The sequence below is a fragment of the Staurois parvus genome, unplaced genomic scaffold (assembly GCF_062004578.1).
Source record: "Staurois parvus isolate SC_StPar_1 unplaced genomic scaffold, SC_StPar_1.0 ptg000172l, whole genome shotgun sequence".
NCBI lineage: Eukaryota > Metazoa > Chordata > Amphibia > Anura > Ranidae > Staurois > Staurois parvus.
The window spans coordinates 6,463,625-6,481,974 of NW_028317968.1; the positions used below are offsets into that span (position 1 = coordinate 6,463,625).

At 42.3% G+C, this 18,350-nt stretch overlaps 1 protein-coding gene across 1 annotated transcript in view; it reads right to left on the reverse strand.

Moving 5' to 3' along the window:
* The window catches only part of APPBP2 (amyloid beta precursor protein binding protein 2), a 66,488-nt gene extending 49,804 nt beyond the window's left edge, over positions 1-16,684 (reverse strand). Inside the window, exon 1 of the mRNA XM_089676628.1 lies at positions 16,286-16,684. Coding sequence (XP_089532754.1) covers positions 16,286-16,423 — 138 coding nt within the window. The 5' untranslated portion in view covers positions 16,424-16,684. The remainder of the gene's footprint in view (positions 1-16,285) is intronic.
* Positions 16,685-18,350: the final 1,666 nt, after the last annotated feature.

Sequence of the window (18,350 nt, forward strand, 5' to 3'; positions counted from 1 at the left end):
GGAGGGGTGGGGGGGGGGGGGGGGGGGGGAGGGATATAACTGGGTAATTGAGGAAATATCAGTCTTGGTTTGGGCGGTAATTCAATTAATAAAATGTCATCAGGATTGTACAGAACATTTTGGGTGGTTTAGCCATCGGGTCCATTGATTAATAAATTTGTGATAGGAAGAAGTATTAATTGCAGATAGTTTTTTCATTTCACACTGGGTGTTAAGGTCTGTAATTAATGAAGTGATTAAGGGGGTATTATTTGTGTTCCATAAGCTGGTAATGTTAATTTTGGCGGCAAAGAGTATGTGGGTAATAATTGTTCGGGAATGAGGAGGGAGCTTCTCAATCCCGATGTGCAGGAGTGCTAATGAAGGGTTCGGGGTTATCAAGATTTCGTTTATTTTGGAGATTAATTGAAAAGTAATATTCCAGAAGGATCTGAGTGACTAGCCAACACATTTAGAAGAGATGAATAGCAGCAGCATCAAAGGCTCTTTAAGAGAGTGAAGTTCCAACACATGCATACCAGACAGATCAGTATTAAACAACTTCTTTTACATGATGCTCTCCTATTCAAGCTACGTCAAGGGGCAAGTGGGACACTTGAACTGTTTTGCTGTCACTAACATAAAGGCACACAATGGAACACAACCACTTCCAGCTGGCCAGGTCAGAATGCTTTACGTGAGGCTGCATTCCTCCCTTCTGCTAGAAGTTCACGGTCAATTTAGTAACCATGAACTTAAAACAGAAGTGTCCTCAGACGCTGCTGATTAAAAGATCAAAGATAATTATTAAAAATTAATTCGACTATGTGGCAGCGCATTGCAACACATTGTCTATGCAGTGGAATAAAATGTATGCCTATATAATGTTATCACAGCACGTACGGCACTGTGATTGGGCATCAGCACAAATATCAGTGCGATAACAGTTATTCATAGTTTTGATTTTCAACATTTTGCAAAAAGGCAAATTTACAAGTGAAAAAGAAAAAAAAAAAAAAAAAAAAAAAAAAAAAAACACCCCACAACAAATTTCAAAAGGATCAAGAAATACAAAAAAACTTTATATATATTTTTGATATATGCATTCTGGATGCAATGAAAATTAAATAACACAACCATCAACCACTTGTCAGGAGTACAGAACACCAACATTTAGCATATCTTTTTTAGCTTTAAAAATACCTCTCAAGTCAAAGCCCACATAAACTGTAATAAAAACACTAATTCAGCCACATACATTTGGCCCAAGTGATGCAAAGGGAAGTTACATAAAGTTTAAACATTTAGGGAAGCTGAACAAGACTTGTGAAGAAATAAAGATAGAGAATACATGACATGTGTAGCAGTGTTTCTCAAACCTTTTTCAATCATGGCACCCTTTAATAGCAAGAAAAACATAAAAAAGGCATCCCAGGTGAAGGATACCTCTTTTTGCAGGACTACTTGGTGCTTCTTTTGGAATTAATGCTAAAGGTGATCTAAAGTTACAGCGTACACTTTCCATTTTACAGAGTGGACAAAAAAATTTGTTGGCACCCCTACAGCTAACTGGAAGAATGCTCCATTTCTGTCTTTGGCATGTCAGAGTAAAACAAAGAAAGTTTGAAAGAAAGAAATTGCTGGTACTACAAATAGATCTTCTAAAATGGCCTGGACAGATTTGTTAGTACTCCTACAAAAGATTCCAAAGATTCAAACAGTGATATTTCAAACTGGTTTTCTATAACTACTGTGATACATCTCAAATCATGTAATCAGTCAGTCGCTCTATTTAAATAGAGCAAAGTAGTCACTTGTATTTGGTATCATGGGCATCATGCTGAAAATGGACCACAGAAAGCAGAAAGTTGTCTGAGATCAGAACGAAAAATTATAGACCAGCACTTCAAAGGGCTTCATCTCCAAGCAACTTCATGTTCCTGTAACTACAGTTGCAAATATTAAAAAGGTATTAAGGCTTGGTTCACATCTGTGCAGGTGGTGCCGCTGAAGGACCCACACAAATACCTGCAGCCGCACCACCCAGGATTCGCAGGCGGGTGCCGTTAATTCTAATGGAATGCTGCCCACACTGGAAATCACAACCGTACTGGGAACCTCAGTTCCTATGCGGGCTGCGATTTCCGAAGTGCAGGGATGTCTTCCCTGAGTGTCCTGGGGTACGGGAGTCCATTCAAATGAATGGGCTCTTGTACCTATGCAAATTGCGGCCCGCACATGTGAACCTGGCCTTAAGGCCCATGCTGCAAACCTCTCTGGACGCAGTTGCAAAATGAATATTAACCAAACTTTAAAGGATAGTCCGAATGGTAGCCAAAGAAAACGTTCAAAAGAGATACAAGTTGATAGACAACACACACACACCACATAGTTCCTACAGTGAAATATGGAGGATGGTTTATGAATTTCCGCTTCTGCAGGGCACAATGCAGTCCCAAGAATTTAAAAAAAAAAAAAAGTCTGGAGCAAAACATTCTACCCAGTGTCAAAAAGCTCCATCTCAATAGCAGGTTATAGGTCCTCCTACAGGTTAAAGGATAAGTTTGCCTTTTTGACAAAAATAAATGCCCATTGTTTTGCAGGTAATAAAAAAAAAAAAAAAAATGTGCATTTATTATTTTTGTCTGCAGGTGCCTGGAAAGCACTGCACCAGCAATCAGTAGATCACTGAAACCATGCAGGTCTCTGCAGACCTGTTAGAATATCTGCTTGCTGTACAGGATGTACGGCTGCAACTATGGGAACATGCAACATGATCCACCATAAAAACGGGTGGAACATGCAACATGTTCCCAAAGTGGACTTATCCTTTAATGACCTTTGAAGAATGATCAAAACAAAAAACATTTGACTATTCTGAAGTGGCCTTCTACGTGTCTTGGTTGTATGGAAAGAGCTGGAACATGCAAACCTGGAGAAGGAACCCTTCAGATCACTTGTTTACACAGATTTTTTTGTTTTTTTAAAGCAAAGGCTATGCAACAAAAATATTAGATTAAAAGGTCATTTTTGTCCATGCAGTTTTAATTTGTTTATAAATGTAAAATATTCTCTTAGGCAAGAAAAGTAGCCCTCTGATTTGGGTGTATGGATATTAGATTCTGGGATTGAGCTCTAAATAAAAACTTTTTTTTACCCAAAAAATAAGCAAAAAACAAAAACACACTCTGGGGAACGGTCAGTGCCTGCAGCAAATTTGCATGCATTCATTTGACAGGGACATGGCAGAGAGGAGCACTGAGGTCAGAGTTTCCATACTGTAACTCCCATCCTTAGTGCAAGCTCAGCTCCAGTAGCACAGCATCGTTAGTTGCCAAGACACCATCAGCTATGCAGCGCACAGCGCCATATTAACCAATGGAACATCACCAGCCTCAGTCACCTGCTGGCCAGGAGATTCCCATTATTATCCTAATATGGCATTAGCAAGCATCCCTTTTCCTTTTGTTTACATTTAGCCAAGGCCCAGGGAATAGCCCAAGCAGCAGCTCAGTAGAAGCTGTTATTGGTTGCTTAAAAAACACCTTCTGCCAATGTCTTAGCAACAACAATCCCGGTGTCAGAAGCGGTCATGTTTATGACAGCTTCCTAGCATATATATGCCAACTCTAAGTTGATCTTACAGGATAAGTTCACATCGCTTCTCAGCCTTTTGGCTAAGATCAAGTGTAGTAAAGGATAAGTTCACCTTTGGGAACATGTTACATGTTCCACCGGGTTTTAGGGTGCAACGTGTAACATGTTCCCATAGCGGCAACCGTGAAAGCCACTCCCCCCACCTCTCTGACAAATAGTATCTTGAGAAGTTTCCCCATACTGTCAGCTTCGAAAATAGTACTGTGAATGAGTGTCTACAAGTCCCGGCAGCCTTAGCGGCTATGGGCTTGTAGTTTTTAAATAACTACCACGGCACTGTGGAACACTGTGGTAGATAATTGAAGCTTCCTGTCAGAATATCTGCTTGCTTGTACATCCCGTATGGCAAGCAGATATTCTGACAGGTCTGCAGGAGACCCGCAAGGCATAAGCGATCTACTGATCACTGGTGCAATGCTTTCCAGGCTCCTGCAGACAAAAAAAATAAATAAATGCACAACACTTCTATTTGCACCTGTCGTAATGTGCCAGAAATAAAAACTACCTGTATCTGGCAGAGGCGCTGGATCTTCTAATGAAGCGGTTGAAGCAAGAGAACCAGCACAGGGGTGAGTTCTAACACTAGTGATGACTATCACAGTGATGGCATGTTCAGGCGCACTCCAAACCCACGCTACTCCACAGAAATATATATAGAATACTGCACATATATCAGATATTCTACCAAAAACACCATACTCTAATACAGGCCTTGAAAACTTTTGCTTGCCAGCACGCATTGGTGAGTGGAAATTATGGTGGGGGCGAGTGTGTCCCCAGGGCCGTCTTGCTGAGCAGGCTCGGGACTCAGGGCTGGATCTGTCACTCACACTGGGAGCCGTCAGACTGCTCAATAGTTGAGCAAAGAGAAAGCAAAGGAAGGAGTGTGTGCTGTGCTCTCTGCCTCCCCCTAGAGTGCAGTACTGGCTCTGTGAGTGAAGGTAACGAACTACTGCAACTTTTTATAGGGCCGTGCCCGTGTGTGTGTACATGTATTTGTGTGTGTGCATATGTATGTACGTACATGTGTCTGTGCGTGTGCATTACTGTGTATGTACATGTGTGTACACAGGTTTCTGTGTGTCTACATATGTCTGTATGTAAACCTACATGTATGGGTGGTTTGGTCAGGTTCAGGATTATGTGGTTATTATGGGTGGTAGAGTATGGGACATTTGAGGTACTGCTGGGTTGGATAGTAGGTAGGATATGCTTGGTAGAGTTATGCTTTTGTAATTGAAAGATTATGGGGGGGTTATGGTTGTATGCGGTACATGATCCAAGTATGATGGAGTGTTTAGGGGGACATTGGAGGCCCTGATGTAATGTGGGGGGACTCTGGGGACACTGATGTAATGTGAGGGGACTCTGATGTAATGTGGGTAACATTTAACAGTGAAAAACGAAAACAAACAAAAAGTGCACGAACCTTGCGCATTACCGCAGTAAGCCAAAATTTATTGATAACAGAATCATACTCACAAACACTGAAGTATATCATGCATGCAAGTGTTCAAAGGGACTCTGATGAAGAAGGTTCGTCCTTTGAAACGCGTCAGCTGTTCCCTGAGTGTCCACTCCTCTGATGGGACTTGCGCAGGCTTCTTTCATCCTTAGTCCCTTTGAGGACTTACATGCATGATATACTTCAGTGTATGATTCTGTTATCAATAAATTTTGGCTTACTGAGGTAATGCGCAAGGTTCGTGCGTTTGTTTGTTTTCGTTTTTCAGTATTGGTCGGGCTTCCCCAGCCTTGTTCGAAGCTGCACAACCCCATATGCACTGGTGGTAGAAACTTCCAAGTCCGGGCTGCATCCATCTACCCCAGGCTGGGTCAGAGCGCAAGAGAATTTGTTTTCCTCCTAACATTTAACAGTGTAATTTCATGAAAATTTACGAGGGCATGTTCAGGGGCGAGGCAACTGATGGCGAGTAACTCTTAAGGCCTGGCTAGTAGCTCAGGACTTGAAATTCCTTAAGACCTGCTCTAATAACCACAATGTCAAACCTGTAACGTGTGTGTGTGTGTGTGTGTGTCTATTAAAGCATTGACAAACGTTGGATAATGTCCTTACTAGGCCATTTACATACCTCCTGAAGTCTGACTGAAAAACTCCCATACATGGCATCATCCCATTATGCCTTGCTGCAAAGATTTTTGCCAAGGCTTTCCCAACCATTAATGCTAACCCCATCATTACAGAAACGAGCTCTCAACCCCCGCAGGTGTGGTCCACCATCTCCTCTGTCGCAGCATACTGCAATAGGGGAGAGAAAGCAAATTTGAAGGGGTGTGAATCAGCCGAGAGCATCTTAGCAACGTCCAAGCAAAAGGCCAGACAAGATGATGCCTATCACCGTGAGTTTTTCTGCCAGTCTTTGGGAGGTATGTAAATGGCCTAGATCTAAAGAAATGGCATTGTTCAACTTTACTTAAAGCTGCAGTTTGTTTTTAATCTACAGACTTCCCTTACCTGCACAGTTTTTTTGGTAAAGGTGAACTAACCCTTTAAGTGTGACCACAATCCCACCACACAGATATATACTTAACATCCAGAGGTGAAAGGCTCTCTTTCCTGACAGACTTCTATGGGGCTGTACTGCGCAGGCATGGCTAGGAGAGGGAGGTTTTCACTGCTGGATGTAAATACCCAGAAGCCATAGCTGTAAGGCCTTGGTAAGAATGCACCTGTGGTGCAGAAGGGTGGGATCGGTTATACGGAGTTCCACCCAAAAGTGGAAGCTCCGCTTGTTTTCCTCCTGCCCCCCTCCACTGCCATATTTGGCACATATTCGTCCGCGAAGTAAGCCGTAAGTTCGGCCACCTCCTTCCTCCCGCAGTCTCCTGGGAACTTTCACAGGTCCCAGAAGACTACCAGACCAATCAGGAGGTGCAGTGCGACTCGCACATGCGGAGTGGGCACCAGTCTTTGAAGCCACAAGCTGTCACAGCCTGATGCCCACAGTTGAGATGCCGGCACCATGGAGGAGAGGAAGAGAGGAGGAGAGAAGGGACGGAGCAGGTGAGTACATCGCTGGACTCTGGGACAGGCAAGTGTGTGTTTATAAAAGTCAGTGGCTACAAAAACTGTAGCTGCTTACTTTTAATAAACACAAAAATGGCTGAAACTCCGCTTTAAGGTAAGCTTAACACTTGGTTCACATCTATGCAGGTGGCTGCAGGAATCACTGCAATACCCGCGCCTACAACCACCTGCAGTGAAAAGGCGCTGCTGTGAGAATGCAGGAGGCTGCCATTCATATTGAATGGAACTTCCACGCATATAAAAACCCAGTGCATGTGTGGGTGCCAGAACCGCAGGGTAAAAGATATTAACAAAAAAATTTGCATAGTCAAAATACACTTATAAAACTTAAGTTTGTCTTCTCAGTATGGTTAGATTACAAAGGGATCCTCGCACATGGGCTGAGTAGATTTAAATTCCTAGTTTAGACTATAGCACCTATTTAAAGCAAACAGCATTTTACCTCCTATTTATTGGAAGAAAAAGAAAAAAAAAAAAAAAAGAAGGAAGGGTAGTGTGGAGGTTGCTTAACATTGCAGAAAAAATTAACCCAATTACTGTGGAGGGTAGGTCATTCACATGACTGATCGTGCACACGTCTGGGCCCATTTATTTGAAGCGTGCAACTCACATTTGTAACAGAACAATGCTATGCTTTATAAAATGTGCAGAGCTGTATGGCTGCAGTAAGACTGCATTCATACCCAGGAGTTCTGAAAACATGCTAAGAACGCGTGTTTCTGCATGAGTTTTCAGAAACGCACTAAAACCAAGCTTGTGTTGCCATTATTTCTTGCCGGGACACCAAACGCGGACAGAAGTCCCTTGTTTTGTGGCACGTTTGTCGTTTGCAAAAACATGGTAAACTGCGGAACACAAAGCATGCTTGCTTCAGTGCCAAAAAAGGAGGCACTTAAGCTTTTGTTGTGCATTGGAAAGCCCATTCAAGCTTACAGGCTTCCCTATGCTGTCACTCTTCGCACAACTGTGAAAGGGGCCTAAGGCATCAATGCGGTTTTATAAAAAGGAGACCTAGATTTTTCCTCATTCTTTCTGCTGAATTTGTTCCCATTCAGACCTTCCTGGGATGCTGGAACATGATCGAGGACTAGAAGGCTACATTCCCACCTTGCACTTTTCATGCAGTACTGTTCCACTGATTTATTTTAGCAAGTTCATGACCATTCTGCTACAAAAAGGTGCATATTGCTGGAAATCGCTCCATAAATGCAGCAAGAAGAATTTTTTTTACTTCACTAAAACAGGTCTGAAATTATTTATTAAAGCATCAGATCTTCAACACCTTAAAGTATAAATAAAGGCAAAAATTATTATTATTTTTTTTTTTTTTTTTATAGAGTTCTGGACAGAATGGAGATGGGCGAGAACCCCTCTCAGGTTTTTATTGCTGTCTGTGCTCTCATTAAGGAGATTTACATTCTCTGTCTCATTTACATTATCAACGAAAGTGAAAGAAAGTCCCAAATTATGGGTTGCCATACAACAGTAATAGAGGGGAGATCTTTCAATGGGAACACTAGTTCTGGTGATCCCCAAGGGATTCCCTTAATTTGCAGGGATTTCTTCTCACTCCCTGTTTTGGCTATGGGACAGAAAATGAAGGCTAATCTCCCAATGGGGCACAGATGGCCAAAAAAAAAAACCTGGCAGGAGTTATAATCCTCCCTTACTTTGTTCAAAATGAAAAAGAAAAAAAGTTTTGCATAAAGATCTACTTTAAGTGTGTGGGTTTGTGAACACCTGTTCGTGTATTAAGGCTAGGTTCCTATGTGGGTATCACATCTGTTCCCACACCCACCCGCAGCCGAATCGGGCTCCCCTTACGAGACACGCGGTGCTGAATAGCATCCCCATGCATCTTAGCCTGCAGTATAATTACGAGTGCAGAAACTGCAGGGAAACTTCATGGTAAAAAAAAAAAACAAAAAACAAAAATAAAACATGTGTTTCCCTGCGTCCGCGTTTTCAAAAAGGTGCATGCACTTTTTTTGTGCACACCTAATTGAATGGGCTGCCGAGCAAGCACAGGCTGCACAACCCGCAATAGTGTGCCTACACATGGAGCATAATCAAATGATATTCTCAGATCACGGACAACAGGAAAGTAGGAAGAACAGCTATCTTACAGCAAAGACTGAATGAAAAACCAAGGCACTGAGCAGATAAACTGTATTCCCTGGAAACAGCTCAGGATTGGATTTACAACTATGTGCCCTGGTCAAGTGTGAAAACATCTCAACTATTTAAATCAATTAGCACATACACAAAGTAACTGCAGAAGAACATTCCTCACAGAAAGAACACTACATTAAATTAAAGTCACTGTAAAACTGAAATGGAGTTTGCTAAAGCACTGTATAGCAAACAAATGATTTTATTAAGTGATTATAAAAAAAAAAAAAACAACACAGGTTTATACTTACCTGCTCTGTACAATGAAACTGCACAGAGTGGTCCCGATCCTCCTCTTCTCGGGTCCTGGCTCCTCCTCTTCATGGTATGCCTCCACTGCAAGCCGCTTGGTATGGGGGCACATCTGCAGGCTTACTCCTAAGCAAGGCTGCTTGTGCCCATAGACACAAACAGCACAGCTTGGTCCTGCTCCCACTCCTGTCACAGCATTTGCCTGAGCAGTGGGAGCCAATGGATCCTGCTGCCTCTTCAAAGGCCTGTGAAAGAGGGGAGAGCTGCTACAGACAGGCAGAGCACTGGATTGAGTGAGGACTCAAGTAAATATAAAAAGGAAGGGTTGAGGGGGGATAACTGCTACCTACAAATGTTTTACCTTCATGCAGAGAATGCATTAAAAAGGTAAAAATGTTTAAGCTGTAGAACCTCTTTAACCGCTTTCCCGCTGCCCTATAGCAGAAATACTGCTACAGGGTGTCAGGGGTACGCATTATCACGTATATATACACACACACGTGATTTTGCATTTCCGGGTAGGGGGTGCGCAAGAGCCACACATGCGGCCTCAGCTGTCAATCACTGGGTGCCGGCCGGTGATTCCCTGCAGGTACCCAGCGATCACAGAAGGGGACAGACCTGTATGTAAACAATACAGTTCTCCCTTGTCAGCTCCTGCACACTGCTTTGTATGCATTCAGAACAGTGCGCTTACATTGTGCAGCACACAGTTAACCCTCTGATCGCCCCAGATGTGAACCCCTTCCTGCCCAGTGTCATTAGTACAGTGTCAGTATAGTATAAAAATAAATTTAAAAAAATTCCATACACACCATTTGTAGACGCTATAACTTTCAAGTAAACCAATCAATTTACACGAATTGGAATTTTTTTTTTTTTTTTTTTAGCAAAGACATGTTGCAGAATACATTTTGGCCTAAATTTATGACAAAATTAGATTTTTTTTTTTACTGGACATGTTTAATAGCAAAAAGTAAAAAATATTTTTTTTTTCCCTCAAAATTTGCAGTTGTTTGTGTTTTTTTTTTTTTGAATAGCGCAAAAAAAAAAACAAAAAAAACCACCACGCAGAGGCTAAACGCCTCAAATACCACCGAAAGCTCTATTTGAGGGCAAAAAAAGGACATAAATTCATTTGAGTGCAGTGATGCACGAGCACACAATTGTCAGCTAAAATAATGCAGCGCCGTATCGCAAAAAATGGCGTAGTCAAGAAAGGGGGGGGGGTTTAAATCCTCTGGAGGGCAATTGGTTAAAATAGAGTTTTCATCATTATTCATCCTTTGTGGCATCTCAGTGCTGATGATCTCCTGGAGCTTCTTTGCCACCACTTCTTTTCTACATTTACTCCAGCAACGGCTGCATGGAACTCATGACAAAAGTTTTCTGATGGAGGCAACAGTGGATCATGACTGCATAATGTGTTCCAAGGACAAAGGGAATGGACTTAACAAGGGCCCTCATGCCAGGACCACTGGATATTATTCTAACAAGTATGTATATCCAAAAGTTCATGTTTTGGATGGCATAGGGAGGGATTAGAACCCATGTCGGTTTTTTTTATTATGGTCTGCCTCTCCACTGTGGAGATTAACCCTATTTGTCCTGTTGATCATCACCGAGACAAATAGTAAAGGGGAAAACAAAAAATTAGGCATCATCATGGAACAAGAGCTGAGGAAGACCTTGTAGCTCTGCAGCTTTCAAAAGCTGACCATATACAAGCAGAATTGTTTTCAAAATTTTTTGTTTTAAGAACATTTGATTTTCTAATCACAAGTGTGGTCAAAAAGGACGTTCATTTTCAACTGTAATGATGGGAAAATTTGAAGATGCGGGATAGGATATTTGATATCTAAAAAAAATGCTAATAGTAAATGTGTTTTTTGTTGCGGAAATTACATTAATTCCAAATTGAATATTAAAAGCAAAATAATTTCTAAGTACTTTAGAACAACATTCAATCAAGTCATTGAATGTACTGAGAATTTTCTTTAAAAAGTTTTTCTGAAAACCTACTAGCATATGGCCAATTTAAGGCTAAGTTCACACCTATGCAGGTTGCTGTTGATGCATTTTGCGATTTTTAATGCATTTCATGCATTGTGTTTTTGGAAGGTGTCTGTTGTCAAGTGAGAGAAACCAGCAAAAACACAGCGGAAACGTGTCACAGACATAAGCACTGCATTTGTTATGCGTTTTCACTGAAGTCTAGGGCACCAAAAAATGCAACCGAGTGTTGGCAAAAAAAAAAAAAATATCACTGGTCTCTTGACTTTCCCATCATCAAGCCATTCTGGGGAGATCACAAACATGGAAGATGACCAAAGACTTTGCATGACCTGGAAGTATTTTGCCAAGACGAATGGGCAGCAATGCCAATTGAAGGAATTCAGAGCTTCATAGACAACTATTACAAAAGACTGCATGCAGTAATTGATGCTAAAAAGGGGGTAATACACAGTATTAAGAACTAAGGGTATGCAGCCTTTTAAACAGGGGCCATTTCATTTATTTACTTGCTGCCATGTTTTGCGTTATAATTGTGCCATTCTGTTATAGCCTACAGTTGATATTAATCCCGTAAGAAACAAAACAAATATGTTTTGCCTGCTCATGTTTTCCTTTATATAAAAAAAAAAAAAAAAAAAAAAAAAAAAGCACAACTGTAAATGCTCTGTCAGTAAATTCTGAATGATCTCCAAAGTGCCTCAAACTGATGCCATTGACACAGACATCTGATTGTACAATCTCTATAGTTAACAGAACTATGCAATTAGAAGATAATGCTACAAAAAGGATTCATTTAGCACCAATTCAGACAGGCCCTTGCACTACATAGAGGATGGAGCCTCTACAGAACAGGAAACCAGAAACAGTCTTAACAATAATCCAACTTTTAACCACTTGCCTAATGGGCACTTATACCCCCTTCCTGCCAGGCCAATTTTCAGCGCTATCGCACTTTGAATGACAATTGCGCGGTCAAGCGACACTGTACAAATATGAAATTTTTATTGTTTTTTTTCACAGTGTAACGGAACCGGACCCCAACTGCACTAGGGTATTTCCGTTAGACTCCGGATTCCCTGTCTGAACACAGATCCACGGACACCACCGCTGACCAAACAAGACTAGATGACACCAGTCTGTATAAACATGGAACTCTTTATTGGAAACTCGAATTGGTTTTTTATACAAAACACACTGAGACTGATCACATGATCCTATGCAAAGGCAGCTATATACAGAAATAGACTTAACATTCTAAAAAGTAAGTTAATTAGGTTAGCTAGCTGGGTGACCGAAACAAAAGGTGAATTCACACCTAGACAATGGTTGGATGAAATACGATCTCACTAAAGAGCAGACGGTCCTGCTCCTTCAATCCACATGTCTAGTTCAGAATCAACAACCAGGAATAGTCTTCATATAACTGATAAATATTACTGTCACATTTGAAGTAATTCCAACCACATTCTCAGCGTCCATTAGTCACCCTGTACCCCTAAGAGACACAGGGTGACTTACACATAAGAGGGATATGGGGAGCTGAGACAGGGGTCTCCCCACCTCTCCAAAGTGACCTGTGTTCCATGGGCCCCCCACCCAAAGTGACTCCCATCACACACACACACAAAATAGAGCTTTCTTCTGGTGGTATTCAATCGCCGCTGGGTGTTTATTTTTTGCGCTATATAAAAAAAAAAAAAAAAGCAAACAAATTTGAAAAAAAAAAGTTTCTTTGTTTCTATTATAAAATTTTGCAAACAGGTAATTTTTCTAAATCACTGATGTGCGTTGAGGCAGCACTGATAGGAGGCACTGAGGAGCTGGCCACAGGTAGGCGGAACTGCTGGGCACTGAGCATCAGTGCCGATCATTTCTCTGACAATTGCCGGTCATCAGCAGTACTTTCCTCACACTGTGACAACTGCATTTACCGGTGATCTGCTGTGTCATTGGACACAGCTTATCACATGGTAAAAAGCCGCCGTGATTGGCCACTTACCGTGTCCCGTGATCATCTGTGTCCGTAGGACACAGCAATCACCAGCGGCGCCGGGTGTGCGCCGCTGGGGGGGCACGTTCTGGAATGACGTCCATGGACATCATCCCAGAACTAAACAACCACGCTCTAGCCGTCCTTTGGCTATAGCGTAGTAGGTAACTGGTTAAATGTCACCTGCCCCTTCACATACATTTTTTTTTAATAAGCAGCGATGTAAACACTTTTTTTTTTTAATATAATTTTCTATGTGGTCACATGACCATAAAGCTCCAACTCCTCGGGAGGGCCAACAAGGGAGCTGAACCACAAACAGCAGTGAAGTCTCCCTCCAATATCCACTTCTCTAGAGCTTCTCAGCAGAGAGAGATCAAACCCACCAGCAGCACAGAACTGAGTGAAAGCTGGATCCATCATTTAAAAAGAAAAAAAAAAAATGGATGGGGCAATGAGGAGGCAAAAAGGTAAAGTTTGGGCCAAGTTTAGCCTTTTCTTCTACTTGAAGTAAAATCTACCTCAGTGTGACAGACAGCAAATATAAGCCTGCCTTTTAACGCTTTCCTATGTTGTGCTGCAATACATACATTTTAAAGCCCAGTTACAGGCAAAACCTATATTATTCCAACCCCGCACCACCATTTTTGATAGTGTAAGGGAGGGTTCTAACCCGTCAGTTTGTTTTTGTTTTTTTGGTTGTCATCCGTGTCCCATTGTCCCACAAACCAAAACAGAAAAATTAAAAGAAATCCCTCCAAACTGGGGTCATCTCTGGATTTCCCTGCTACTCCTGTTAGTGACGACCCAAAATTTGGGACTCTTTCACTGTCACTCTTGAGAATGGTAAACAGGACAAAGAGGGCGAATCTCCCTAGCCGGGGCACAAAGAGCAATAAAAACTGACAGGTTTTCTTATCCCTCTCCACTCTATCCAAAACTAAGAAGGAAAAAAAAAAACCTTTAGTTATGCTATATCTGGTCCCATAGATTGTGGGTAGTGCAACGTTAACAGTCTCCTGGACCCTGAGAGTCACTTTGCTGGCCAGCCAATGGGAATTGTCCACATCACTTGGCTACCCAGAAGAAAGGCCCCTCCAGGAAGTGAACAAGCCTGAAATGAATGATCATGTGACCATGGCTTCTGATAAGAGAGGGCTTATCAAGTTTTTATTTAACCCAGTGATGAGATTGAAGGAAAATTAAATTTCATCCCAGAATTGAACTTTAATGAATGCTGCTGATTCAAAAAAAATGTTAAAGCGGTTGTAAACCATTAAATAAACCCAGTGAGGTGACACGCAGAGACAGAAAAAAAATCATCTTATAAAAAGGTTTTTTTAACAGCTGTAGAGAAAATAAGACTGCAGATAAACAGGCACTGTTTATCTGCAGTCTTTTCTCTACAGCTGTTCTAAAAACTGAATTAATAAGCTTGTCTGAGAGTTCAGAATAAATGGGGCAGAGAGCTGAAATGACACTCTGCAGAGCTCAGTGAGAAGAGCTCTGAGAGCTGATTGGAGGGAAGAGACATCCCCTCCACACAGCTCACTGGAACAGAGCTGAGGCCCCTCCCCTGGCACTTTTTTTCTCTTGGTCTCAAGAAAACTTGTCAGAAGTGACTCATTCTGACAGCAGAGGAAGGAAGCAACAGACAGAAATGACACATAGTGCCCTTATCTGAAACAAGTGCACACTACAGAGGGATATGCTTTGTTCATATTTCATGTCTGAGCTTTAAAACCACTTTAAAGATACCTTCTGAATTGTCAATAAAGTATAACTAAAGGCAACACTTCTTTTGATTTTGGACAGGGTAGAGAGGGATAAAAACACATCAAGTTTTTATTGCTGTGTCACCATTATGTATATTCCCGCTCTTCATGTGTGCTGTATATCATCACCAAAAGAAAGTGTAAGAAAAGTAAAATTTCAATGGGGACACTGGTTCTGGTGAAAACCAGGGATTCCCTTACCTCATAGGGATTTCCCCTCACTTCCTGTTTCAGGACAGGAAGTGACAGAAAAATATCCTCAATGGGGACAAAGATCAGAGCAAAACTGACAGTGGTTGTAACATAATAAAAGTTGTGCCTTTAATTGGTATTAAAACCACTAGTTGACAGGCAGGGTATTTATGACAGAAGAGACCCTATCGGTCTCTTCTGCCATAAAGGTTTCCTCCTGCCTGTCATGTTCTCTGAGCAACACATGCACAGCTTAGCGTACATTTATGTCCCTGATCTGTGCCACAGTAATGTGACTCCTGTGAATATACATAGGAGTATCATTAAAGTGTTACTAAACCCACAACAGTAAAATCAGTCTGTATGTGCAGTAAAGCATGCTTGTTATACTCACTGTGGAACCTAAGGGAATAATCCTACGCATTGCGTATAAAGGCTGTTTGATCCTGTCTTCTCCGACACTACCATTCTACAGTCCCCAATGAATCTGCTGATAGAACAGAGCCAAACTGCTCATGCTCAGTTTGGTGGGTATTGCTAGAGAGTTTATTCTTGGGAGAGTGCATGTGATCAGCACAGGGCCAATCAGCACTGTCCAGACAGTGGTCAGGGGCTATGCAGCCTCAAAGAACAATCAGGGGAGAATGAAAACTCCTCCTACAAGCTTTAACCAGTGCTCAGCTGAACACTGATAGAAGTCACAAGACTGATCTAACTGCTGATGAGAAAAAGGTATTTAGCAGTTTATATTTACTAAAATAATTGCACTTCCATGTTGTGTGTACTGTGGGAGACCAGATATAGTGAATGCAGGGTCCTGAGTTTAGGAACGCTTTAAAGTAGCTGAAGAGACCCTAGAAGGAAGACCAGGAAAAGATGGAAGAATCTGGGGCCCATCAAATCAGTAACAGCCCAGTACTGGAGGGCCTCTTTGGCAGGTAAAGCTGCCATAATGTATTAATACACTATGGCATAACCCTCCTGGGGACCCCTGAAATAAATAAATGAATTTATTGAGTTTACTCCCACTTTGAGAGTTGAAAGCTTCCATGAAAGGTTAGTGAGTGAAATGGGCATCAAGTGTGCCATGTCAGTATACACAGTGAAAGTGAGTGACAGTAAAGGTGCACTATGTCCTGAAAGACACTACAGCTGACACCTCTCTATGATCTCATCACACACAGCGCCCCCTCCCTTCCTCACCTTGTAGTACACATCGAACTGGATGTTCTCCGGCAGGCTGCGGATGTCTCTGCGAGCTCGGATGTAGTTATCCACCACCGCGGAGATGGCCGTGTTATACAGGGTCTCCGGAATCCACTCCAGCTCCACGGCCGCCATGTTCTGCCGACCCCCCCGAGCAGTGTACACTGCCTCCCCCGCTCTACGGCCCGGGAACGTCCGCCAGCACCGAGCGGCCGTGACAAGCGCCCAGTGTAATGCTGTGTGCGCGCCGTAATCCTGTCACACTCCAGACTTAGGCCGCTTCCCCTCCCCGGGATATGTCATCCAGGAGCCCCGCTCTTATTTATTGTCATAGGCGGACATGTACAGTCTCTATGTCGCCCTCATCACTGAACGTGAGCGCAGCGCTGGCGTGACGTCACCGCGCACTACGGCAGAGCGAGAGGAGGAACCGCCGGTCATGTGATCTGGGAGAAGCTCTGGCAACAGTCTTGTGATGTAGAGAGGTGTGTTTCGGGGCATGTAATACATAGAAAGTCGCTGCTTCACCTGACTGAAGGTCTGTGTGATCTCTGCTGCTCCAGTTCCATGTTTTCAAAGCTTTGCCACACCATAAAACCCTGTCCAGGTACTTGTAATCCGGGCCAAGTCTTACATTCCTCTCCTACATGTAGAAAATATCCGGGTTTTTTTTGCTAGAAAACTAACAACCTCCCAACATTATATATATTTTTAATCATTTTCCCACCAGATTATTTACCCCCCTTCCCGACCAGGCAATTTTTTGCGATACGGCACTGCATTATTTTAACTGACAATTGCACGGTCATGCAACGCTGCACCCAAATGAAATTTATGTCCTTTATTCCCACGAATAGAGCTTTCTTTGGGTGGTATTTGATCGCCTGTGCGGTTTTTGTTTTTTTGCACTATAAACAAAAAAAGCAACAATTTTGAGAAAAAAAACAATATTTTTTCCTTTTTGCTATTAAACATGTCCAGTAAAAAAATTTAAAGAAATCAAATTTCGTCATAAATTTATGCCAAAATGTATTCTACTACATGCCTTTGCTAAAAATGCGTGTAAATTAATTGGTTTACGTGAAAGTTGTAGCATTTACAAATGGCGGTATAGATACTGGAATTTTTCTTTTTTACTAGCAATGGCGATCAGCGATTTATAGCGGGACTGCGGCAGGCATTCTGACACTGAGAGGAACTGACTTGGTGTCACGGACATCCCCAGTGACACCAATACAGTGATCAGTGCAAATAAAAAGCAATGACACTGTACTAATGGCACTGGCAGGAAGGGGTTAACATCTGAGGTGATCAAAGGGTTAACTGTGTACTGTTTCACATTATGTGCTGTGTGTGTGCTTCACTGTAAGCACACTGCTTTGTATGGCTCTGCTATGCAAAGCCATACAAAGCAGTGTTCAGGATCTGACAGGGGAGAGATTATTTATTACAGGTACTTAAATAGCGCCATCAATTTACGCAGCACTTTACATATATATTGTACATTCACATCAGTCCCTAACCCTCAAGGGGCATACAATCTAAGGTCTCTAACTTACATTCATACATACATATACTAGGGCCATATTACACAGGATCCAATTAACCTACCAGCATGTCTTTGGAGTGTGGGAGGAAACCGGAGTACCCGGAGGAAACCCACGCAGGTACAGGGAGAACATGCAAACTCCAAGCAGGTAGTGCCATGGCTGGGATTTGAACCAATTACCCTAGTACTGCCAGGCGGAAAATGCTAACCAATTAGCCACTGTCTGTGTTTATACACAGGTCTCTCCCCCATCAGAGATACTCAGCAATCACCGGGTGCTGGCAAGTAATCACCAACAGCCGAGGCTGCAAATGGCAGCATGGGTAGGGTGCTCACTCCCCCTACCCGGATCTGCAAAATCATGTACATATATGATTATGCACACCCGTGCCGCCCTGTAGCAGTATTTCTCCTATAGGGTGGCGCGGAAGCGGTAAAATGTTACTCTCTAATTCACACTCCCAATCAACATTGATTTTTTTTAATCCTCATGCTGCTAGTATTAGTTAATAG